Here is a 26,117-nt window from a genome sequence, read left to right on the forward strand (position 1 = left end):
TGTAATAGAACAAAACTAATGAATTAGAGCAATTCAGAGTCAAGAACATTTTGTTTAGGACATAAGAAACCCAATTAACGAAACCATATGACAGGTCTGACCTGCAGATTGAAGAAGGAATGGGGCTGCTTGACTTGAATTTCTGAAGATTTAATTGGGACAGGTCCAAGGCCACCAGGAGCCTAAAATGTGAAAATTCAAAAAGGTGACACATGATCAACATTGAGCAAAGGCAGCTATACTTCTGTGTCTGTACATTTTGAACATTAAGTGAAGAGCTCTTTCCTCTGAATAACTCTTCCTGCAATCAAGGCTGATACTTGACTACAGTTGATACTTGACATGTAGGGAATGGAGGCAGTGTGGCCACTGCCCACCCCTACACCCTTGTCTCTCAGGGTGTGTCTTTTATTTTCCCTTGTTGTGGAGACTGCACTTGTTGCCCAGAATCCCCTTCAGGCCTGAAGGAGTGAGTCCTGAGCCCTATTGACAGAAACACCCCTCAGGGGTCAGCCCTCAGGGACAGCTGTGGCTGAAGGGCACTATCTCACTCGAGGCCATCTGCTCATTGGGGCAGCTGCCTCCAAAGACAGGCTGAAGCAAAGGTACAAAGGTGGTCCTTGCCCTGTCCCAGGCCCAGAGCCCCTTGTGACTTCACTGAGGACTTCATCAAAGGAATGTAGCCTTATTTCTCCTCTGCCCATTACATTCCCTTCCCTTACAAGGATGTTAATCCCCAAAGCACCACCTAATTTGCCAACAAAGATCCGTCTAGTCAAGGCTATGGTTTTTCCCGTGGTCATGGATGGATGTGAGAGTTGGACTGTGAAGAAAGCTGAGCGCCGAAGAATTGATGCTTTTGAACTATGGTGCTGGAGAAGACTCTTGAGAGTCCCTTGGACTGCAAGGAGATCCAACCAGTCCATCCTAAAGGAGATCAGTCCTGGGTGTTCACTGGAAGGACTGATGCTAAAGCTGATACTTTGGCCACCTCACGCGAAGAGTTGACTCACTGGAAAAGAGTCTGATGCTGGGAGGGATTGGGGGCGGGAGGAGAAGGGGACGACAGAGAATGAGATGGCTGGATGGCATCACCGACTCTGTGGACATGAGTTTGAGTGAACTCCGGGAGTGGGTGATGGACAGGGAGGCCTGGCGTGCTGTGATTCATGGGGTCGCGGAGAGTCGGACACGACTGAGCGACTGACCTGAATACATGTCCTGCAGGTGGATGTGCATCATCACCCACAGAACCCAGTGTCCAGCCTGTGACAGGCTCTCAGTAAATACTGCATCTCACCTAATCTAAGACGCCGTCGTCAAACTGGGATGATGCACTATAAGGCATTTCCCAATTTCAGAGATGCTGCATTTAAAAAACTGTTCTTAGAACAGATAAAATACCGTATGTATGGAATGAATTACAAAAATCTTTATGAACAGGGATGACAAGAATTCTGTTTTTCATCAACCCTGAGCAGCAGAGAAGTTGCTGTAGAACTAACTCAAGTACCAAATGAAATAAAAAGCTTTGAATTATTTTAAAAAAATAGGCTCCACAGCACAGTGATAATCTCTTTTCATCCCTAACACCCTCTCCACCCATTAATTACTGACTGTCAGATAATTCTTATTGCTTGAAAATAACATATTTATTATTTTCTAGAAACTAAATAGGGCTTCCCAGGTGGCACTAGTGATAAAGAATCCACCTGCCAGTGCAGGAGACATAAGAGACAAGGGTTCAATCCCTGGGTCAGGAAGATCCCCTGGAGAAGGGAATGGCCACCTACTCCAGTATTCTGGCCTGGAGAATCCCATGAACTGAGAAGCCTGGTGGGCTGGAGTCCATGGGGTCGCAGAGAGTCAGACACAACTGAAGTGACTTAGCATGCATGTGTGCAGGAACCAAATATTCTGAACTTTTAAGTCACTGAATTATCTAATCCAGAAAACATGGAATTTCTAAAGTCCTGTACCTCTTGACTAGGTTGACCTGCAATGCTTAACCCACTTTACAGGATGTGCATGGCAACTTCATTCGTTGAAACTAAAAAATTGTTTTGCTTGTGCCCTTTCAACATTGATTTAAACACACTTTTTATTGCTAAACTGTGAACTTGAAGAACTCAGGCAGCATTTTATTACAGGCTCTGTGCCCTTGTGTCTCAGTTTCCTTCTCAGCTGCAAGAGAATAAACCTACCTATTAAATTTGAAGATTAATTAATAAAACTTGAGAAAGTCCCGCCTGCCTCGTGGTGTAGCCACCACCTGAATTACGATGCATCATTTGATAAACTGTCAAACTTCTTGCCAAGAGGGAAGGAGGGATGCACTCGTGAGCCTGAGGTTGGATTGTTAGACGCTGGGGCCACCCACCCCCAACCTCTGCAGTTGCCACACAGCAGGGGGCTTGGCTGAGCCGGGCCTGCCTCCCAGGTCCTCCTGGTCCTCTGTTTGCTATTCAGCCCTCAGACCCCATTTCCTGGCAGTCTGGGCGGCTCAGTGGTCTCCGGCCTGGGAAGATCGGGGCCAGCAAGCTCTGCACGGGTGTCTCAGGGGCCAGGTAGGTGGCAGCAGTGCTTCCTGGTTTCCCATTCATCACAATCACCTGGGCACAGGTCTCCCTAAGGAGCCTCCTGGGAGGAGGCAGAGGACAGAGACCAGGTGGGGCTCCCCTCGGCACCGGCCTGTCGCTCCCTGGCCGCGCCCAGCCCCACCTGCAGCCTCCATGCACCCACCAGTTCGTTGGAGTCCTGGGGAGGACTGTAGGATGGAAAGGCAAAGGGAAGTACTTCCTGGGGAGACACACAGAACCAACTGGCGTCCTTACTGACTCGCCCCAGCTGGTATTTGGAGCTCTTGTCTGCGGGTGAAAAACAGAACAGCACTTCTGAAGAGTCTCAAGGCACTTTTGTGAAACCATCATCTTTTTAGCTGTGTATTTGCTACATACCAGTTACTGCGGCCTGGCCACAGGCCATTTAAAAAACAACATGTACGTGCGTACATATGTATGTGTGTAGTCTTGTTCTTAGTTTCTCATTTGTTCTCTACCTCAACTCCCCCAAGTTTTAAAAAAAAATTTTTTTACTTCCAAAACACCATAATTCTTTTTTTAATACTACTGTTGGTATTTATTTAATGGGTTATTTTGCAGTCTGAGGCTATTTTACATAGAACTTTTTCTTAATATGTATATTATATTGAAGTATAACTGACTTACATTTTAGGTGCAAAGCAAGGTGATTCAGTTATACATATGCACATATATTACCTTTGAGATTATTTTCCATTATAGGTTATTATAAGATATTGACTAGTTCCCTATGCTATATAGTAAACCTTTGTTGCTTGTTGCATATCTATTTATTAAAATTAGAAATCTAGCATTCTATTCACACTAAGTCAAACAACTGTGATCAAAACGTCATAAATTTTTAAGTTAGGCAAAAGTTCATAAAATTTCTAAAATATATATTATACATACTATTATATATATGTATATAAAAGCTTTTCGAAATGGCTGTCTGAGGAGGCCTTACAAATAGCTGTGAAAAGAAGAGAGGCGAAAAGCAAAGGAGAAAAGGAAAGATATAAGCATCTGAATGCAGAGTTCCAAAGAATAGCAAGGAGAGATAAGAAAGCCTTCCTCAGTTATCAATGCAAAGAAATAGAGGAAAACAACAGAATAGGGAAAACAAGAGATCTCTTCAAGAAAATTAGAGATTCCAAGGGAACATTTCATGCAAAGATGGGCTCGATAAAGGACAGAAATGGTATGGACCTAACAGAAGCAGAAGATATTAAGAAGAGGTGGCAGGAATACACAGAAGAACTGTACAAAAAAGATCTTCACGACCAAGATAGTCACGATAACGTGATCACTGACCTAGAGCCAGACATGTTGGAATGTGAAGTCTAGTGGGCCTTAGAAAGCATCACTACGAACAAAGCTAGTGGAGGTGATGGAATTCCAGTTGAGCTATTTCAAGTCTTGAAAGATGATGCTGTGAAAGTGCTGCACTCAATATGCTAGCAGATTTGGAAAACTCAGCAGTGGCCACAGGACTGGAAGAGGTCAGTCTTCATTCCAATCCCAAAGAAAGGCAATGCCAAAGAATGCTCAAACTACCGCACAATTGCACTCATCTCACACGCTAGTAAAGTCATGCTCAAAATTCTCCATGCCAGACTTCAGCAGTATGTAAACCGTGAACTTCCAGACGTTCAAGCAGGTTTTAGAAAAGGCAGAGGCACCAGAGATCAAATTGCCAACATCCGCTGGATCATGGAGAAAGCAAGAGAGTTTCAGAAAAACATCTATTTCTGCTTCATTGACTATGCCAAAGCCTTTGACTGTGTCGATGACAATAAACTGTGGAACATTCTGAAAGAGATGGGAATCCCAGACCACCTGACCTGCCTCTTGAGAAACCTGTATGCAGGTCAGGAAGCAACAGTTAGAACTGGACATGGAACAACAGACTGGTTCCAAATATGAAAAGGTGTACGTCAAGGTTGTATATTGTCACCCTGCTTATTTAACTTATATGCAGAGTACATAATGAGGAACGCTGGGCTGGAAGAAGCACAAGCTGGAATCAAGATTGCTGGGAGAAATATCAATAACCTCAGATATGCAGATGACACCACCCTTATGGCAGAAAGTGAAGAGGAACTCAAAAGCCTCTTGATGAAAGTGAAAGAGGAGAGTGAAAATGTTGGCTTGAAGCTCAACATTCAGAAAACAAAGATCATGGCATCTGGTCCCATCACTTCATGGGAAATAGATGGAAAAACAGTGGAAACAGTGTCAGACTTTATTTTTTTGGGCTCCAAAATCACTGAAGATGCTGATTGCAGCCATGAAATTAAAAGACGCTTGCTCCTTGGAAGGAAAGTTATGACCAACCTTGATAGTATATTAAAAAGCAGAGACATTACTTTGCCAACCAAGGTCCGTCTAGTCAAGGCTATGGTTTTTCCCGTGGTCATGTATGGATGTGAGAGTTGGACTGTGAAGAAAGCTGATCGCCGAAGAATCGATGCTTTTGAACTGTGGTGTTGGAGAAGACTCTTGAGAGTCCCTTATACTGCAAGGAGATCCAACCAGTCCATTCTAAAGGAGATCAATCCTGGGTGTTCATTGGAGGGACTGATGCTAAAGCTGAAACTGCAATACTTTGGCCACCTCATGCGGCGAGTTGACTCACTGGAAAAGACTCTGATGCTGGGAAAGGTTGGGGGCGGGAGGAGAAGGGGACGACGGAGAATGAGATGTCTGGATGGCATCACCGACTCTGTGGACATGAGTTTGAGTGTACTCTGGGAGTGGGTGATGGACAGGGAGGCCTGGCGTGCTGTGATTCATGGAGTCACGGAGAGTGGGACACGACTGAGCGACTGAACTGAACTGAACTGATAAAAGCCTTTCTACTATTCTTGATAAAGGCTGAGAAAGAACATCAAAAAAAAAAAAAAGAAGTGACGGAGAAATTGGAACACATCAACTAAACGAAATGGGAGTGCTGAACATGAAACAGAAAAAGTGAAACAAACTAGATAAAAGATCATCACATAGGCGAGCTGCTTTTAAACATGGCTGCTCACTAGAAACATATCTGGAGCTTTAGAGAACAAAAGCAATACCTAGGCATTTGTATTTTTCAAAAAATTCCAAGACAATTTTAAAAAGTGATTACTGGTTTTTCTATTAAATGGTAGCTTTGGAGATATACAACTCTATTTTTCTGTTGACTAATCATAATACAATGGCATTAAGTGAATTCAGTTTAGTTCAGTTCAGGTCAATTGCTCAGTCGTGTCTGACTCTTTGCGACCCCACGAATCACAGCATGCCAGGCCTCCCTGTCCATCACCAACTCCCGGAGTTCACTCAAACTCATGTCCATCGAGTCTGTGATGCCATCCAGCCATCTCGTTCTCTGTCATCCCCGTCTCCTCCCACCCCCAATCCCTCCCAGCATCAGACTCTTTTCCAGTGAGTCAACTCGTCGCATGAGGTGGCCAAAGTATTGGAGTTTCAGCTTTAGCATCAGTCCTTCCAATGAACACCCAGGATTGATCTCCTCCAGAATGGACTGGTTGGATCTCCTTGCAGTCCAAGGGACTCTCAAGAGTCTTCTCCAGCACCACAGTTCAAAAGCATCAATTCTTCGGCTATCAGCTTTCTTCACAGTCCAACTCTCACATCCATACATGACCATGGGAAAAACCATAGCCTTGACTAGACGGACCTTGGTTGGCAAAGTAATGTCTCTGCTTTTTAATATGCTATCTAGGTTGGTCATAACTTCCCTTCCAAGGAGTAAGCCTCTTTTAATTTCCTGGCTGCAATCAGCATCTGCAGTGATTTTGGAGCCCAAAAAAATAAAGTCTGACACTGTTTCCACTGTTTCCCCATCTATTTCCCATGAAGTGATGGGACCAGATGCCATGATCTTTGTTTTCTGAATGTTGAGCTTCAAGCCAAACTTTTCACTCTTCTCTTTCACTTTCATCAAGAGGCTTTTGAGTTCCTCTTCACTTTCTGCCATAAGGGTGGTGTCATCTGCATATCTGAGGTTACTGATATTTCTTCCAGCAATCTTGATTCCAGCTGGTGCTTCTTCCAGCCCAGCGTTCCTCATGATGTACTCTGCATATAAGTTAAATAAGCAGGGTGACAATATACAACCTTGACGTACACCTTTTCCTATTTGGAACCAGTCTGTTGTTCCATGTCCAGTTCTAACTGTTGCTTCCTGACCTGCATACAGGTTTCTCAAGAGGCAGGTCAGGTGGTCTGATATTCCCATGTCTTTCAGAATGTTCCAATGTAGGTGCCCAGGATGCTACCGGAGATCAGTGGAGAAATAACTCCAGAAAGAATGAAAGGATGGAGCCAAAGTGAAACAAATACCCAGTTGTGGATGTGACTGGTGATAGAAGTAAGGTCCGATGCTGTAAAGAGCAATATTGCATAGGAACCTGGAATTTTAGGTCCATGAATCAAGGCAAATTGGAAGTGGTCAAACAGGAAATGACAAGTGTGAACGTCGACATTCTAGGAATCAGTGAACTAAAATGGACTGGAATGGGTGAATTTAACTCAGATGACCATTATATCTACTACTGTGGGCAGGAATCCCTTAGAAGAAATGGAGTAGCCATCATGGTCAACAAAAGAGTCCAAAATTAAGTGAGTAATAGTTACATAATCATAATGGTAATAGATGTTTATCAGTTTTCACAATCAATAGCCAGACCAAAAATAAAAGATAAGCAATTGCAAGCCATAATGGGAACATGATTAACCTAACAATATAAAATAATTACATAAAGTATGGGGGTTCAAGCAGCGTGATGTGGTAAATAGAAGTGCATACATGCACATGTTTTCATATGCCCAGACAGTCTGTCTTTTGGTTGGTGAATTTAATCTATTTACATTGAAGGTAATTATGGATACATATGATCCTATTGTTGTTGTTGTTCAGTCTCTCTGTTGTGTTCAACTTCTTACAACCCCATGGACTGTAGCATGCCAGGCTCCCTTTTGCTCAAACTCTTGTCCACTGAGTTTGGACGTGCCAAACTTGGAAATGCCATCCAGCCATCTTATCCTCTGTTGTTCCTGTATCCTCCAGCTTTCAATCTTTCGCAGCATCAGGGTCTTTTCCAATGAGTTAGCTCTTCATATCATGTGGCCAAAGTACTGGAGTTTCAGCTTCAGCATCAGTCCTTCTAATAAATATTCAGGGTTGATTTCCTTCAGGACTGACTGGTTTGGTCTCCTTGTTGTCCAAAGGACTCTGCAGAGTCTTCTCCAGCACCACAGTTTGAAGGCATGAGTTCTTCAGTGCTCAGTCTTCTTTATGGTCCAACTCTCACATGTGTACATGACTAATGGAAAAAACCATAGCTTTCACTACACGGACCATTGTAGACAAAGCAATGTCTCTGCTTTTTAATATGCTGTCTAGGTTTGTCATTGCTTTTCTTCCAAGGAGAAAGCATCTTTTAATTTCATGGCTGCAGTCACCATTTGCAGTGATTTTGGAGCCCAAGAAAATAAAATCCATCACTGTTTCTAGTTGTTTCTCCATCTATTTGCCATGAAGTGATGGGCATCTGGTCCCATCACTTCATGGGAAATAGATGGGGAAACTGTGGAAACAGTGTCAGACTTTATTTTTTGGGGCTCCAAAATCACTGCAAATGGTGACTGCAGCCAGGAAATTAAAAGACGCTTACTCCTTGGAAGGAAAGTTATGACCAACCTAGATAGCATATTAAAAAGCAGAGACATTACTTTGCCAACCAAGGTCCGTCTAGTCAAGGCTATGGTTTTTCCCGTGGTCATGTATGGATGTGAGAGTTGGACTGTGAAGAAAGCTGATCGCCGAAGAATTGATGCTTTTGAACTGTGGTGCTGGAGAAGACTCCTGAGAGTCCCTTGGACTGCAAGGAGATCCAACCAGTCCATCCTAAAGGAGATCAGTCCTGGGTGTTCACTGGAAGGACTGATGCTAAAGCTGAAACTCCAATACTTTGGCCACCTCATGCGACGAGTTGACTCACTGGAAAAGAGTCTGATGCTGGGAGGGATTGGGGGTGGGAGGAGACGGGGACGACAGAGAATGAGATGGCTGGATGGCATCACCAACTCGATGGACATGAGTTTGAGTGAACTCCGGGAGTTGGTGATGGACAGGGAGGCCTAGCGTGCTGCGATTCATGGGGTCGCAAAGAGTCAGACATGACTGAGCGACTGAACTGAACTGAACTGAACTGATGGGACTGGAAGCCATGATCTTTGTTTTTTGAATGTTGAGTTTTAAGCCAGTTTTTTACCTTCATCAAGAGGCCCTTTAATTCCTCTTCACTTTCTGCCATAAGGGTGGTGTAATCTGCATATCGGAGGTTACTGATATTTCTCAATAGATAATGATTCTATTACAATTTTCTTAATTGTTTTGGGTTTATTTTCTGTAGGTCTTTTCCTTCTCTTGTGTTTCATGCCTAGAGAAGTTCCTTTAGCTTTTGTTGTAAAGATGGTTTGGTGGTACTGAATTCTCTTAACTTTTGCTTGTCTGGAAAGTTTTTGACTTCTCCATCAAGTCTGAAGGAAAGCCTTGCTGGGTAGAGTATTCTTGGTTGTAGATTCTTCCCTTTTATCACTTTAAGTATATCATGCCATTCCCTCTGGCTCATAGAGTCTCTGTTGAAAAATCATAGCCTGATGGGGGTTCCCTTGTATGTATGTTATTTGCTTTTTTTCCCTTGTTGCTTTTACTCTTTTGTCTTTAATTTTTGTCAGTTTGAGTACTATGAATCTTTTTCCTCCTTGTGTTCATCCTGCCTGGAACTCTGTGCTTCATGGACTTGGTTGACTATTTCCTTTCCTATGATAGGGAACTTTTCAGTTATTATCTCTTCAAATATTTTCCTGGGTCCTTTCTTTCTCTCTTTTCCCCTGTAATGTGAATGCTGGTGCATTTAATGTTTCCCCAGAGGTCTCTTAGACTCTTCATTTTTTTTTTTCATTCTTTTTCCTCTATCCTGCTCTGTGTCAGTGATTTCCATCATTCTGTCCTCCAGGTCACTTATCTGTTCTTCTGTCTCAGTTATTCTATTGATTCCTTCTAGTGTTCATTTCTGTTTATTTGTTCTTTAGTTCTTGTAGGTCTTTGGTAAACATTTCTTGCATCTTCTCCATTCTGTTTCCAAAATCCTGGATCATCTTTACTATCATTATTCTGAATTCTTTTTCTGTAAGGTTGCTACCTCCATTTAGTTGTTTTTCTGGAGTTCTATTTTGTCCCTTAATCTGGGACATAACTCTCTGCTTTTTCATCCTGATTAACTTTCTGTAATGTGATTTTTGTTCTAGCTGCTATGGGATTGTGGTTCTTCTTGATTCTTCTGTCTGTCCTTTGATGAAGGAGGCTAAGAGGCTTCTGTAAGCTTCTCGATGGGAGGGAAGGGCAGGAAAGGCCAGGTATTGCTCTGGTGGGCAGGCCTTTGCTCAGTAAAACTTTAATCCAACTAACAATCCCTCCATGTTAGTTGTCTGGCCTGAGGCAACCCAACCCTGGGGTCTAGAGGCTCTTTTTTTGAAAGTGAAAGTCACTCAGTCTGTCCAACTCTGTGATCCCATGGACTATACAGCCCATGGAATTCTTCAGGCCAGAATACTAGAGTGGGTAGCCATTTCCTTCTCCAGAGGATCTTCCCAACCCAGGGATTGAACCCAGGTCTCCTGCACTGCAGGTGGATTCTTACCAGCTGAGCTACCTGGTAGGGTTAATGGTGACCTCCAAGAGGGTTTATGCCCCGGGGGACCTTCCCAGACTGCTGCTGCCAGTGCCCCCGTCCCTGTGGTGAGCCCCTGACGACCCATGCCTCCACAGGAGACCCTCCCACACTAGCGGGTAGTTCTGGTTCAGTCTCCTGTGGGGTCACTGCTCCTCTCCTTGGGGTCTTGGTGTGTGCAAATTTTGTTTGTGCCCTCCAAGACCGGAGTCTGTTTCCTGAAGTCCTGTGGAAGTCCTATAATCAAATCCTGCTGGCCTTCAAGGTCAGATTCCCTGGGGATTCCCAGTCCCTCTGTAGGATCCCCAGGCTGGAAGCCTGACATGGGGTTCAGAACCTTCATAAGAGAGAGAGAGAGCCTCTTTGGTATTATTTTTCTCCAGTCTGTGGGTTGCCCACCCAGCGGGTATGGAATTTGATTTATTACGATTGTGCCCCTCCTACCATCTCACTGCAGCTTCTTCTTTGTCTTTGGACACAGCTTATCTTTTCTTGGTGGGTCCCAGTGTTCTCCTCTCAGTGGTTGTTCAATAGCTAGTGGTGATTTTGGTGTTCTTGCAAAAAGAGATGAACGCACGTCACTCTACTCTGCCATCTTGAATCAGAAGTTCCCCTAAAACTGTAATCCTTAATGGAAGCATCTCTGATGAATATTCTTTGTCCTTGTCAGCAAAGACAAAGATTAAATTAAAGAAACATACAAATTCATTTTACATGTGTCCACATTTAACTCACAGGTAAATTTTATGATGTTTTTTAAAGAGTTTATTAGAAATGTCAGTATCAGAGATAAAATAATATAGGAGGAAAAAAGAATAATTAAATGTAATAAAATGTGCTATGTTCATAGCAGCACCATTTACAACAGTTAAGACATGGATGCAACCTAAATGTCCATTGACATATGAATGGATAAAGAAAATATGACATACATATATTATATATATATATAATGGAATATTACTCAGCCACAAAAAGGATGAAATAATGCCATTTGCAGCAACATGGATGTACTTGGAGATTATCATTAAGTAAGTTAGAAAGAGAAAGACAAATACCATATATATACTTATATGTTGAATCTAAAATATGACACATGAACTTATCTACAAAACAGAAAGAGAAAAGACAGGGGACCTAGAAGGTGTGGGGAGAGATGGAATGGGTGTTTGGAGTTAGCAGAAGCAAACTATTGTGTGTAGAATGGATAAATAAGGTCCTATTATACAGCACAGGGAACTATATTCACTATCCTGTGATAAACCACAATGGAAAACAATTTTCTAAAAAATGTATATTTACGTATAACAGAATCACTTTGCTGTACAGCAGAATTAACACAGCATTGTAAATCAACTATACTTCAATAATTTTAAAAACTCCAGTATATGTGATTTATGAAAGCTAACTTCATCACGGAGAAGCCCCCTGCTTAGGGCGTATGCTGATGAAACACAGCTGTTGGCAGCTGCTCTACCTTGTCCTATGGACTGTCTTTCCTGAGTGAACCTTTTCATGATGATGTCTTTCTGTATGTTACGGACGGCATTCAGCATAGTAAGCAAGCGGCGATGAACCAGGACCTGGAATTAGAAAGAATAATGACTTCACATTATTAAACAGTGCTCATTTTGGCATTCAATTCAGCTCACTTTCCACAACTGCAACCAGGAGCTGAGCCCACCTGGGAACTCCCAGGAGGTTACACGCTGCCTTAGACAAGGCTGCAGGTGCCAAGGTCTGGGCAGTGCAGACCCACCTGGATACAAAGAGAGAGCAGGCTGTTACCCGGCCTTGACCCACCCAGTTTATGAGCTTCAGTTTCTCAAATTTCCAGAGCAGAAAGAGTGACAAGTTCCAGGGTGAATCTGAGTAGTGACACTGCTGTTGTGTTATTATTAGCACTGAAGGACAAACTGAGTGGGGGATTCTGTAGAAGTGGGTTGGGGCAATGCTGGCTGTACGCTCCCAGGCTTTGCGTCCAGAGCAGATGCTGCTGGAGCTGTGCTCCCTGCTCATCGAGTCGGGGGCCTGCTCATATCACAGATCATCCTCCTTTCCATCTGGGGACAGACTCTGTCATTTATGGAATATTATGACACAGCTACTCTGCGGACACTCCAGCTCAAGGAACTGCAGACATAGTGTGGAGAAATGGATGCCTTGCCTACACAGAACTGATGTTCTGTGTGTGTGTCTGTATGTATAACAGGATGACAATAGACAAGATAAATACCATAAATCAAATAAAAAAGAGTGAACACATGAGGGCATGACTGAGGGGCCGGGGGTGGGGTGTCTGGCCTCTTGTGAGGGATGTAAGGATGGCCTCTCCAAGGTTAAGTTTGATCTGAGACTTGATCAATGAGGAGACAGTGGCCCTGGAAAGAAAGCTCTAAGCAGAGGAAGTAGCAGATGCAAAGATCCTGACTCGAAACAAAGGAGACAAGCTTAAAGGACAGAGAGAAACCCGGTGTGGCCTTGTCATTGTGATAAAAGCTATGCATTTTATTCCAGTTGCAATGGGGGCTTCTGGAGGGTTTCCCTGGGGAGAGATCCAATCTTGTCCAGGCTTAGGGAGGCCTGGACCGAGGTGATACAGGTGAGAGATGATGGGGTGTGGCTGAGCCGAGGAGATGGCAGAGCCAAGAGCCTGGGGACAGGTTTGCATATCTAAGTGACAGTACCTGCTGGGAAGTGTGCAGAAAAGACAGAAATGCCACTCAAAGCAAGACACACAACTGCTGAGCCAGGAAGGCTGGTCCAGAACAAGTGGCAAGGGGTGGTGGTGGGAGTCCTGCTAGCAGGTAGTGTCTTGTGGCCACCTCTGTCCTCCGTGGGCATAGAGCCACCTAGACAAAGCCCTAGCAGGGACACTGGTTATAGGACCTGGGAGGCTGGGGAGCAGGTCACTGATGCAGTGAGCTCTGCTCTATCCACCAGGACTAATTTCAGCCCAGGCTGCAAAGGCTGCCTGAAAGATACTCACAATGTAAACCGTGGGAGTCTCTTCTTCGTGTTGACTCACTTAACTTTGCTGACAGCCCTGAGACAGCTCTCACTGGGGTCCTCAGTGACAGATGAGGAGACAGAGGACAGAGGTCATGGAACTTTTCCAAGACTGAAAAGCTCATGAGAAGTAGCACCAAGATGGGAACGGAAACTGGTGCAGCCACTGTGGAGAACAGTATGGAAATCCTCAAAAAACTATAAATAGAGGTACCATACAATCCAGCAATCCCATTCCCGAGCAGATATTTGGAGAAAACTCTAATTTGAAAAGACACATACATCCCTATGTTCACAGCAGCACTATTTACAAGAGCTGAATAGAAGCAACCTAAAAGTCCTTAGGAAGATTAATGGGTAAAGAAGATGTGGTACATATATACAATGGAATACTACTCAGTCATAAAAAAGAGTAAAATGATGTCATTAGCAGCAACATAGATGGACTTAGAGATTATCATACTAAGTGAAGTAAGTCGGACACAGAAAGACAAATATCATATGATACCACTTATATGTAGAATCTGAAATATGACACAAATGAACTTATCTATGAAACAGAAGCAGACTCAGACACAGAGAACAGACTGGTAGTTGCCAAGGGGGAGGGGGTTTGGGGAGGGATAACTGGGAGTTTGGGATTAGCAGATGCAAACTATTATATACACGATGGGTAAACAACAAAGTCCTACTGTATAGTACAGGGAACTATATTCAATAGTCTGTGAAAAACCATATGGAAAAGAATATGAGCAAGAATACATATGTATGTGTAACTGAATCACTTTGCTATACAGCAGAAATCAACATAACATTGTAAATCAATTGTACTTAGACTCCCCAGTGGCGCAGTAGACAAGAATCTACCTGTCAGTACAGGAGACATGGGTTTGATCCCTGGTTCAGAAAGATTCCACATGCCACGGAGCAACTAAGCCCACGCACCACAACTACTGAGCCCGTGCTACAGAGCCCATGAGCCACAACTACTGAGCCCCTGTGCTGCAACTACTGAAGCCTGAATATCCGAGAGCTCCTACACTGCAACTACTGAATCCCAGGCCTAGAGCCTCTGCTCTACAACAAAAGAAGTCAGCACAATGAGAAGCTCGTGTACTCCAAAAAAGAGTAGCCCCTGCTCACGCAACTAGAAAAAACCCTCACAAAGCAACATAGACCCAGCCCAGCCAAAAATAAATTTCAAAAATTAATAATAAATAAGTAAAGTTTGCAAAATTAAAAATTAAAAAAACTACTGGAGTAAAGGTGGCGCTAGTGGTAAAGAAACCGCCTGTCAATGCAGGAGATGTAAGAGAGGTGGGTTCAATCCCTGGGTCAGGAAGATCCTGTGGAGGAGGGTATAGCAACCCACTCCAGTATTCTTGCCTGGAGAATCCCATGGACAGAGGAGCTTGGCGGGCTACAGTTCATAGGGTTGAAAAGAATCGGACAAGACTGAAGCAACTAGGCATGCATGGAGCAAAAGAAGTAGCACCAGCAATGGAAGGCAAGCAGCCCAGGCCAGAGCCCAAGTCTTAACCACTGCTTCCCTCCTGGAGGGGGATTTTGCTCCCCAGGCAGCCACACCCCAGAGGTAGACAGGGAGCATAAGATGCAAGAGGGCCCCCGAAGATGGCTAAGTGCTCAGACTTACAGGACAGTTTGTTGGAGGAAGGGTAGGTTGAGCTGCCTGAAGGCCAGCTGTGAACAGAAGGAGGTGAGATGGACTGGCATTCTGAGTGAACAGTGAGGAGGAGCAGGTAACAAGCTGATGTTTAGGAAGCAGATGAGGTCTAGGACCACACAGGGGATGGGGCAGCTGGGGAGGGGAGTAGGTAGCCAGACCAGGGGTCACTCACACCCTTTATTGATGTTAGAGGCTAACAGATCTTCATTTGTTTCTGATCACAGGAAATATGCTAGGTGGAGATCAGTGCAAGGGTGAAGAAGCCAGGTGGTGAGAGGACACACGTTGAAAGCAGAGCTGCAGCCTGGACGTCAGAGCCCATATCCCACCAGAACACCCCATGGTGCTCTCTAGGAATAACTAACCAGCATCCTATGGTTCCAGAGTTTCCATATGGCCCAGTAATTCAACTCCTAGATGGACACACCCCAGGAACTGAAGATATGTCCACAAACTCGTACATAAATGTTTGTGACATCCTTATTCCCATCACCATAGCCAAAAACAGGTACAGCTGAAATGTTTCAACCAATAACTAGAAAAACAGAGTGTGGTATTTCCATATGACTGAACACAATTCATCCTGAAAAAGGAATGAGGTACTGAAACCTGCTGCGCCATGGAAGAACCTTGAAAAGATGTTAAGTGAGAGAAGCTAGTTACAAAAGGCTGTGTACTATATGATTTTACATATATGAAATGTCCAGAATATGAAACTCCACATAGACAGAAAGTGGACAGTGACTGGAGGGCTAGAGAGTGACTACTGAGGGGAACAGGGTTTCTTTAGGCAGTGACAAAAATGTCCTAAAATCGGACCTAAATCAAATCCCTTACGATTATACAGTGGAAGTGACAGATTCAAGGGATTAGATCTGATAGACAGAGGGCCTGAAGAACTATGGACAGAGATTCGTGACATTGTACAGGAGGCAGTGATCAAGACCATCCCCAAGAAAAAGAAATGCAAAAAGGCAAAATGATTGTCTGAGGAGGCCTTACAAATAGCTATGAAAAGAAGAGAAGAGAAAGGCAAAGGAGAAAAGGAAAGATATACCCATTTGAATGCAGAGTTCCAAAGAATAGTGAGGAGAGATAAGAAAGCCTTCCTCAGTGATCAATGCAAAGAAATAGAGGAAAATAATAGGATGGAAAAGACTAGAGATCTCTTCAAGAAAATTAGAGATACCCAGGGAACTTTTCATGCAAAGATACGCACAATAAAGGAAAGAAATGGTATGGACCTAACAGAAGCAGAAGATAATAAGAAGTGGCAAGAATACACAGAAGAACTATACAAAAAAGATCTTCACGACCCAGATAATCAAGATGGTGTGATAACTTACCTAGAGCCAGACATTCTGGAATGTGAAGTCAAGTGGGTCTTAGGAAGCATCACTAGGAACAAAGCTAGGGGAGGTGATGGAATTCCAGTTCAGCTATTTTGTATCCTAAAAGATGATGCTATGAAAATGCTGCACTCAATCTTCCAGCAAATTTGGAAAACTCAGCAGTGGCCACAGGACTGGAAAAGGTCCGTTTTCATTCCAATCTCAAAGAAAGGCCATGTCAAAGAATGCTCAAACTACCACACAATTGCACTCATCTCACACGCTACCAAAGTAATGCTCAAAATTCTCCAAGACAGGCTTCAACAGTATAAGAACCTGAACTTCCAGATGTTCAAGCTATTTATAGAAAAAGCAAAGGAACCAGAGATCAAATGGCCAACATCTGTTGGATTATCGAAAAAGCAAGAGAGTTCCAGAAAAACATCTATTTCTGTTTCATTGACTATGCCAAAGCTTTTGACTGTGTGGATCACAATAAACTGTGGAAAATTCTTAAAGAAGTGTGAACACCAGACCATCTTACCTGCCTCCTGAGAAATCTGTATGCAGGTTAAGGAGCAGCAGTTAGAACTGGACATGGAACAACAGACTGGTTTCAAATCGGGAAAGGAGTACATCAAGGCTGTATACTGTCACCCAGGTTATTTAACTTATATGCAGAGTACATCATGAGAAATGCTGGACAGGATGAATCACAAGCTGGAATCAAGATTGCCGGGAGAAATATCAATAACCTCAGATATACAGATGATACCCTCCTTATGGCAGAAAGCGAAGAAAAACTAAAGAGCCTCTTGATGAAACTGAAAGAGGACAGTGAAAAAGTTGGCTTAAAACTCAACATTCAGAAAACTAAGATCATGGCATCCAGCCCATCACTTCCTGGCAAACAGATGGGGAAACAATGGAAACAGTGACAGATTTTCATTTTTGGGGGCTCCAAAATCACTGCAGATGGTGACTGCAGCCATGAAATTAAAAGATGCTTGCTCCTTGGAAGAAAAGTTATGACCAACCTAGACAGCATATTAAAAAGCAGAGACATTAATTTGCCAACAAAGGTCCATCTAGTCAAAGCTATGGTTTTTCCAGTAGTTATGTATATGTGAGAGTTGGACTATAAAGAAAGTTGAGGGCCAAAGAACTGATGCTTTTGAACTATGGTGTTGGAGAAGACTCTTGAGAGTCCCTTGGACAGCAAGGAGATCCAACCAGTTCATCCTAAAGGAAATCAGTCCTGATTATTCATTGGAAGGACTGATGCTGAAGCTGAAACTCCAATACTTTGGCCACCTTATGTGAAGAACTGACTCAAAAAAGACCCTGATGCTAAGATTGCTAAAACCCAAAGATTGAAGGCAGGAGGAGAAGGGGATGGCAGAGGATGAGATGGTTGGATGGCATCACCAACTCAATGGACATGAGTCTGAGTAAACTCTGGGAGTTGGGGATGGACAGGGAGGCCTGCTGCACTGCAGTCCATGGGGTCACAAAGAGTCAGACATGACTGAGTGACTGAACTGAACTGAAAATTGGATAGTGGTGATGGCTGCACCACTCTGTGTGCTAAGTCACTTCGGCTATGTTCGACTCTTTATGATTATATGGACTATAGTCCCCCAGGCTCTTCTGTCCATTGGATTTCCCAGGCAAGAATACTGGTGTGGATTGCCATTTCCTTCTCCAAGGGATCTTCTGACCCAGGGATTGAACCCTCATCTCCTGCAGCTCCTGGATTGCAGGCAGATTCTTTACTACTGAACCACTAGGGAAGGTCTCTGTACCACTCTGCACTATACCAAAAACTAGAGAATTGTATACTGTACAGGAGTGAATTTTATGGCATGTGAATTGCATCTCAATAAAGTTGTTATAAAAAAACTCATTGCTCAATTTCCCATTGTTAAAAACAGGGAAACTTCAACGTGGTCCTGAGGCTTACCTTGCGAGCTGCTTGTTGAAACCGTCTCTGTGCTCGGAATCTGTTGACCCAAGTATTATTAATGAGCGGATCAAAATTAGGATGAAATTCCTGGGTTTTCTGTGAACACAAAATATCGGTCCATCTTAGATTTAAATTTTAACTCTGGGCATAATCATTTAATAAAAATGTTTCAGAGTTTTATCTCAAATCAAGTTATGTGTTTTTCTACTTAATGAGCATTTATTAAGCACTTTGGTGCATATAGCATTATAGGGAATACTTCTTGGGTTAGGAACCAAAAGAAAGACAAGATTTGGGTTTTAAGAAATGTAGTCTATTCTCATTTTTCTAGTGACTCAATGTCACATATATATAATGCAGATCTGTTTCTGGCTTTATCCTTGGCTTCATTTATCCTTTGTCCATCCGTATTCCAGCACCACACTGCCTTAATGATCTGACTTTTTCAAAAGACTTTGTTTCCTTCAGAGGCAGTGCTCTCCCCCAGTTTAGTCATTTTAAGTTAAAAAAAAAATCTCAAGCCTTTTCTCTACCTATGTGTACGTGAGTGCTCAGTTACTCAGTCGTGTCCAACTCTTCACAACCCTACGGACTGTAGCCCACCAGGCTCCTCTGTCCATGGGATTTTCCAGGCAAGAATACTGGAGCGGGGTGACATTTACTTCTCCAGGGGATCTTCCCGACCCGGGGATCAAACCCACATCTCCTGCGTCTCCTGCATTGCAGGTGATTCTTTACTGCTGAGCCACCAGATCAGCTGGTGGCTTACAAATATACACACACACATATCTACACAATAATATTCATGTTCATGTTGTGTATATATACATATATATGTACTTAAAGAGTTTATAAAATTTCATGAGAAAGTCTATTGAGATATTAACTAGGATTGCATTAAATCTATAGATCAATTTAGAAAGAGGTGACATCTTTGCAATGTTTATCCTCTTCCATGAAACTTCTGTAAAAATCTTTCAACTTATTTAGATTTTTGTTGCTGTTCTAGTGTAAAGCTTTGTAATTGTTAGATTTGCTTCTAGGTACTTGCCTGCTATTATAAATTACATGTTTATTAAATTATATGTTAATATTTTATTTCTTGTATGTGAAAATACATACATATTGTACAATGATTTTATATGCAATTGCCAACTCTCTCACAAATTCAGTAAGACGAATTATTCTGGCAATAGATTCTTTTAGATCTTCTATAATCATAATCAATTATATCATATGAAATCAAAGATCTTTCTGTCCAATATTTATGACTTTTATATCTTTTTCTTAATCATGCTGTACACTATCTAGAATCTCTAACACAATACTAAATAAAAGAGCTTATACTTCCTTGTAGATATAATAGTTCTAACTTTTCACCAATTTTTTTTTTTAAAAAGCAATTTATCAGTTTACAAAAGTTTCTGTTTTCCTCATTTGGTGAGTTTTCTTTTTAGAAAATTGTGGGAGAGAGAGAAAGAAATGTACAGTCTAGATAGGCAAGATCGAACAAACACATGTGGCCCTGGGAAAGAATGAAGTCACATGGAAATCAGTCCCTTGTGATGGGGGATGGGATGCCTTGGAATGGGGGCCCAGACTGTGTGGTCCTCACTAGAGCCTGCACACCACGTGCACATGTGCATGAAGGCCAGTAATTGGCTAGGAGGGAAAGGGTGCCTGGGGTGTCGAGAGGCCACCAGAGCCTCTGGCACTGCAGGCTCTTGAACAGAGAAACAATGTGAAGACAAAGTCATTGGAAATGGATCAGCCCTGCACTGGCCCGGACAGTGGGCCATGGAAGAGAAGGTGGATCTGCTGAATAATCTGAGGCTGAGGTGTGAAGGGCTGTGACGGTGGACCTGGGGGTGGCCTCATGGAAGAGTGACAGGCAAGACTTTGGGGCCAGATGAAATGTGGGGGAGAAGGAAAAAGGTAAAAATAGTTCAGATTTGACACATTCAGAAGAGAAAAGTGAGAGTGATGGAGGTGGGAGATGGAGAAGAATCTTTCCATTGTTAAAATTAAAAATTGGGATAGACAACAGGTCCCACTGTATAGCACAGGGAACTATGTTCAATATCCTCTGATAAAACATAATGGAAAAAGAATGTGGATATATATATACACACATATAACTGAATCACTGTGCTGTACAGTAGAAACTAACACAACCTTTTAAATCAATTATACTTCAATAAAATAAAATTTAAAGAATAAACAAAAATTAAAAATTGAGGTTTTTAACCAGAAACTATCACATGACAGAAGAAACTCTGGTGGGGGCTGCTGTCCCCACTTCGCGGTTGAAGACACTGCGGCACCAAGGCTGAAAGAGCTCCTCCTGGATCCCATATCCATGGTGGAGCTGGAGTCAGTGCTCTGGCGTCTGACTTTCTGTTTGACAAGGGGAGGGAAGGGGCAAGGAACCTGCCCAGGGACCCATCCTGAGGATCAGCATGCAGACAGGGGCGTGGACAGCAAAGTGAAGTCGCTCAGGCGTGTCTGACTCTGCGACCTCATGGACTGTAGCCTACCAGGCTCCTCCATTCATGAGATTTTCCAGGCAAGAGTACTGGAGTGGGTTGCCATTTCCTTCTCTAGGGGATCTTCCCAACCCAGGGATCGAACCCGGGCCTTCTGCATTGCTGGCAGACACTACCATCTGAGCCACCAGGGAAGCCCTTGGACAGCAAAGGGGAAGAAAAACGGAGACCAAGAGGAGAAAACAGAGTGTGGGAAGGAGGTTCCTGTATAGGGCGCCATTAATCTCAAATTGATGCCTTACTTGTGGACATGTTAAAAAAAAACAACACTCTGTGAAAAGGTAAACAAGTTAAAAATTATTAAAAATCTCTTGGTAAAAGGATTTCTAGAAAATTGCTTATATGCTTAAAAAATAAGCATATGAAGAGCTGCTGACAATTAGATTCCAAATAAAGAAAAGTTACTCACTTCTTCCAGGTCATGTAAAATCCGTTTGGTGTGAACTTCTGTCTTGCGTCGCTGGAATTCCTCATACAAAATAGGATCTCCTCTATCTAGCTGGGGTTTTCAATCATTGAGAATATTAAAATTGAATACAGATACATACAATTACAACTGCTATTTCTCTTTAAAACGGGTAGAAACACATCAAGCAATTGGTCTAATCCATCCATGATGTTCCCTCTGGGAGTGGTGGTTAAAATGATCATTGCAAGTATACCCACTGTTTAAATATGGAAAGTTTTATTAGAAGCACAAACCCAACACCTTCTTATTAAAATTAGAGTATATGTGGTGTGTGTGTGTGCACGCGCAAGCACTTGGTTGTGTCTGACTCTTTAGGACCCCATGGGCTGTAGCCCGCCAGGCTCCTCTCTCTATGGAATTTTCCAGGCAAGAATACTGGACTGAGTCGCCATTTCCTCCTCCAGGGGATCTTTATGACAGTCTCTGGAAATTATCTGAAGCATTTAAAATTCACAGAAAAGATTCTAGGAAACTGTGTCACCATGGGGGTGTAGAGATATCATTTAAAATTTAACATCCCAGTAAAGTTTTAAGCTCCTTAGAGATAATTAACCAAGTATCAGGTTTAACACAGGCATGTGATCTCTCCCCTTTTCCTGGGTGGCTGAGGTTGGGGGTCTGTCTCGTCTCTGGATTAAGAGTCCCCCAGATTGCTCCCCTTCCCCTACTACTTGTGTCCTCCTGGCCCGTGAGTAATCTCCCCTGTTCCACACTAGGCACTTCCAGGTTGTTCCCAGGAAGGCTGGCTTGGCTTGGTCAGTGTCTGCACATACCTGCCTTCACAGTAAAAAGGACCAAACACACTGCAAAAATGTATTAGTTTTTGCTTCTCTGTGGGTTTTACTATTTGTTAATTAACTTCTAAAATTAGCCTGGTTCTCAGTTACACTGTCCACAGTCATTTTTAAGACTAAATTGATTGGCATACACACACTACTATATTTAAAATGGATAACCAACGAGGACCTACTGTATAGATCAGGGAACTCTGCTCAATATTCTGTAATAGCTTAAATGGGAAAAGAATTTGATAAAAATAGATATACATATATGTAGAACTGAATGCAGATGATACCACTCTAATGGCAGAAAGTGAAGAGGAACTAAAGAGCGTTTTGATGAAGGTGAAAGAGGAGAGTGAAAAAGCCGGCTTAAAACTTAACACTGAAAAAATGAAAATCATGGCATCTGGTCCTATCACCTCATGGCAAATAGAAGGGGAAAAAGTGGAAACAGTGACAGACTTTTTATTTTCTTGGGCTCCAAAAGCACTGTGGATGGTGACTGCAGTCATGAAATTAAAAGATGCTTGCTCCTTGGAAGAAAAGCTATTACAAACCTAGACAGCATATTAAAAACCAGAGACATTATTTTGCTGACAAAGGTCCATATAGTCAAAGCTATGGTTTTTCCAGCAGTCATGTACAGATGTGAGAGTTGGACCATTAAGAAGGCTGAGCACTAAAGAATTGATGCTTTTGAACTGTGGTGCTGGAGAAGACTCTTAAGAGTACTTTAAGACTTCAAGGAGACCAAACCAGTCAATTGTAAAGGAAATCAACCCTGAATATTCATTGGAAAGACTGCTGCTGAAGCTGAAGCTGAAATACTTTGGACACCTGATGTGTGAAGAGTTGACTCATTGGAAAAGATTCTGATGCTGGGAAAGACTGAGGGCAGGAGGAGAAAAGGGGTGGCAGGGGACACGATGACTGGATGGCATCACTGATTCAATGGACATGAATTTGAGCAAACTCTGGGAGCTAGTGAAGGACAAGGGAGTCTGGTGTGCTGCAGTCTATAGAGTCCGAAAGAGCTGGACACAACTTGGTGGCTGAACAACTGAGCAACTGAACAACAAGGATAGCTGAACCACTGTGTCACACACCTGAAACTAACACAACGTTGTTAATCAACTATGTTGCTGTAGTTTAGTCGGTAGCTTATGTCTGACTCCTTCGAAACCCCAGTGGACTACAGCCTGCCAAGCTCTTCTGTCCATGGAATTTCCCAGGCAAGAATACTGGAGTGGGTTGCCATTTCCTTTTCCAGAGGATCTTCCTGGCCCAGGGACAGAACCTGCATCTCCTACATTGGCAGGGAGATTCTTTACCACTGAGCCATCAGAGAAGCACTATTCCAATATAAAATAAAAATTAAAAATGAATAAATAAAGATTGAACTTCAAGAAATCTATTCCAGCCATCACATTAACACCTTATCTGGAAATAAGAGGACCTACTGGATGGCACAGGGAGCTATACTGTATTTTAAGCTATAGAGTATTTTGTCATAACGTATAAGAGAAAAGAATCTGAAAAAGAATATACATAAATATACGTGTGTGTGTATATAACTGAATCACTATACTGTATACCTGAAACTAATATGAGCCTTACAAATAGCTGAGAAAAGAAGAGAAATGAAGGCAAAGGAGAAAAGGAAGGATATATCCATCTGAATGCAGAGTTCCAAAGAATAGCAAGGAGAGATAAGAAAGCTTTCTGAAGTGAACGATGCAAAGAAATGAGGAAAACAACAGAATAAGAAAGACTAGAGATCTCTTCAAGAAAATTACAGATACCAAGGGAATATTTCATGCTAGGATGGGCACAGTAAAGGACAGAAACATATGGACCTAACCGAAGCAAAAGATATTAAGAAGAGGTGGCAAGAATACATGGAAGAACTGTACAAAAAAGGTCTTAATGACCTTGATAACCATGATGGTGTGGTCACTCATCTAGAAGCAGATATCCTGAAACCTGGAATAAGAAGTCAAGTGGGCCTAAGGAACCATTACTACAGACAAAGCTAGTGCAAGTGATGGAATTTCAGCTGAGCTATTTCAAATCCTAAAAGGTGATGCTGTTAAAGTGCTGCACTCAATATGCCAGCAAATTTGGAAAACTCAGCAGTGGCCACAGAACTGAGGCCACTGAGTGTTGGTTCTCAATCCGATCCCAAAGAAAGGAAATGCCAAAGAATGTTCAAACTACTGCACAGTTGTACTCATTTCACATGCTAGTGAGGCTTCAACAATATGTGAACTGGGAACTTCCAAATGTATAAGCTGGACTTAGAAAAGGCAGAAGAGCCAGAGATCAAGTTGCCACCATCCACTGGATCATAGAAAAAGCAAAAGAATTCCAGAAAAACATCTACTTCTGCTTCATTGACTATGCTAAAGTCTTTGACTGTGTGTATCACAAAACTAAATAAGCAGGGTGACAATATACAACCTTGACGTACTCCTTTTCCTATTTGGAACCAGTCTGTTGTTCCATATCCAGTTCTAACTGTTGATTCCTGACCTGCATACAGGTTTCTCAAGAGGCAGGTCAGGTGGTCTGGGATTCCCATCTCTTTCAGAATTTTCCACACTTTACTGTGATCCACACAGTCAAAGGCTTTGGCATAGTCAATGAAGCAGAAATAGATGCTTTTCTGAAACTCTCTTGCTTTCTCCATGATCCAGCGGATGTCAGCAATTTGATCTCTGGTGCCTCTGCCTTTTCTAAAACCTGCTTGAACATCTGGAAGTTCACAGTTTACATATTGCTGAAGCCTGGCTTGGAGAATTTTGAGCATGACTTTACTAGCGTGTGAGATGAGTGCAATTGTGCGGTAGTTTGAGCATTCTTTGGCATTGCCTTTCTTTGGGATTGGAATGAAGACTGACCTCTTCCAGTCCTGTGGCCACTGCTGAGTTTTCCAAATCTGCTAGCATATTGAGTGCAGCACTTTCACAGCATCATCTTTCAGGATTTGAAATAGCTCAACTGGAATTCCATCACCTCCACTAGCTTTGTTCGTAGTGATGCTTTCTAAGGCCCACTTGACTTCACATTCCAAGATGTCTGACTCTAGGTGAGTGATCTCGCCATTGTGATTATCTTGGTCGTGAAGATCTTTTTTGTACAGTTCTTCCGTGTATTCTTGCCACCTCTTCTTAATATCTTCTGCTTCTGTTAGGTCCATACCATTTCTGTCCTTTATCAAGCCCATCTTTGCATGAAATGTTCCCTTGGTATCTCTAATTTTCTTGAAGAGATCTCTTGTTTTTCCTATTCTGTTGTTTTCTTCTGTTTCTTTGCATTGATCGCTGAGGAAGGCTTTCTTATCTCTCGTTGCTATTCTTTGGAACTCTGCATTCAGATGCTTATATCTTTCCTTTTCTCCTTTGTTTTTCGCTTCTCTTCTTTTCACAGCTATTTGTAAGGCCTCCTCAGACAGAAAAATTCTTAAAAAGATGGGAATACCAGAACACCTTAGCTGCCTCCTGAGAAACCTCTATTCAGGTCAAGAAGCAACAGTTAGAACCAGATATGAAACAAGGGACTGGTTCAAAATTGGGAAGGCAGTACGTCAAGGCTGTATATTGTCACCCTTTTTATTTAACTTATATGCAGAGTACATCATGCGAAATGCCAGGCTGGATGAAGCACAAGCTGGAATTAAGACCGCAGGTAGAAATATCAACAATGTCAAATATGCAGATAACACTACCCTAATACAAGAAAGCAAAGAGGAGCCTCTTGCTAAAGGTGAAAGAGGAGAGTGAGAAAGCTGGCTTAGAACTCAACATTCAGAAAACAAAGATCATGGCATCTGGTCCCATCATTTCATGGCAAATAGATGGGGAAAAAATGGAAACAGTGACAGACTTTATTTTCTTGGGTTCCAAAATCACTGTGGACAATGAAATTAAAAGATGCTTGCTCCTTGGAAGGAAAGCTATACAAACCTGCTGCTGCTGCTGCTGCTGCTGCTAAGTCGCTTCAGTCG

At 42.6% G+C, this 26,117-nt stretch overlaps 1 protein-coding gene across 1 annotated transcript in view; it reads right to left on the minus strand.

Moving 5' to 3' along the window:
* Positions 1-26,117, minus strand: part of CFAP221 (cilia and flagella associated protein 221) — a 123,136-nt gene that overhangs the window by 39,834 nt on the left and 57,185 nt on the right. Inside the window, exons 13-17 of the mRNA XM_055398550.2 lie at positions 21,270-21,359; positions 18,312-18,410; positions 11,799-11,904; positions 2,743-2,867; positions 102-182 (exon numbers count right to left, since the gene is read on the minus strand). Coding sequence (XP_055254525.2) covers positions 102-182; positions 2,743-2,867; positions 11,799-11,904; positions 18,312-18,410; positions 21,270-21,359 — 501 coding nt within the window. The remainder of the gene's footprint in view (positions 1-101; positions 183-2,742; positions 2,868-11,798; positions 11,905-18,311; positions 18,411-21,269; positions 21,360-26,117) is intronic.

This window comes from Moschus berezovskii, chromosome 2 (assembly GCF_049115385.1).
Source record: "Moschus berezovskii isolate FMDL1 chromosome 2, NW_MosBer_1.0, whole genome shotgun sequence".
In the NCBI taxonomy this organism is placed as follows: Eukaryota; Metazoa; Chordata; class Mammalia; order Artiodactyla; family Moschidae; genus Moschus; species Moschus berezovskii.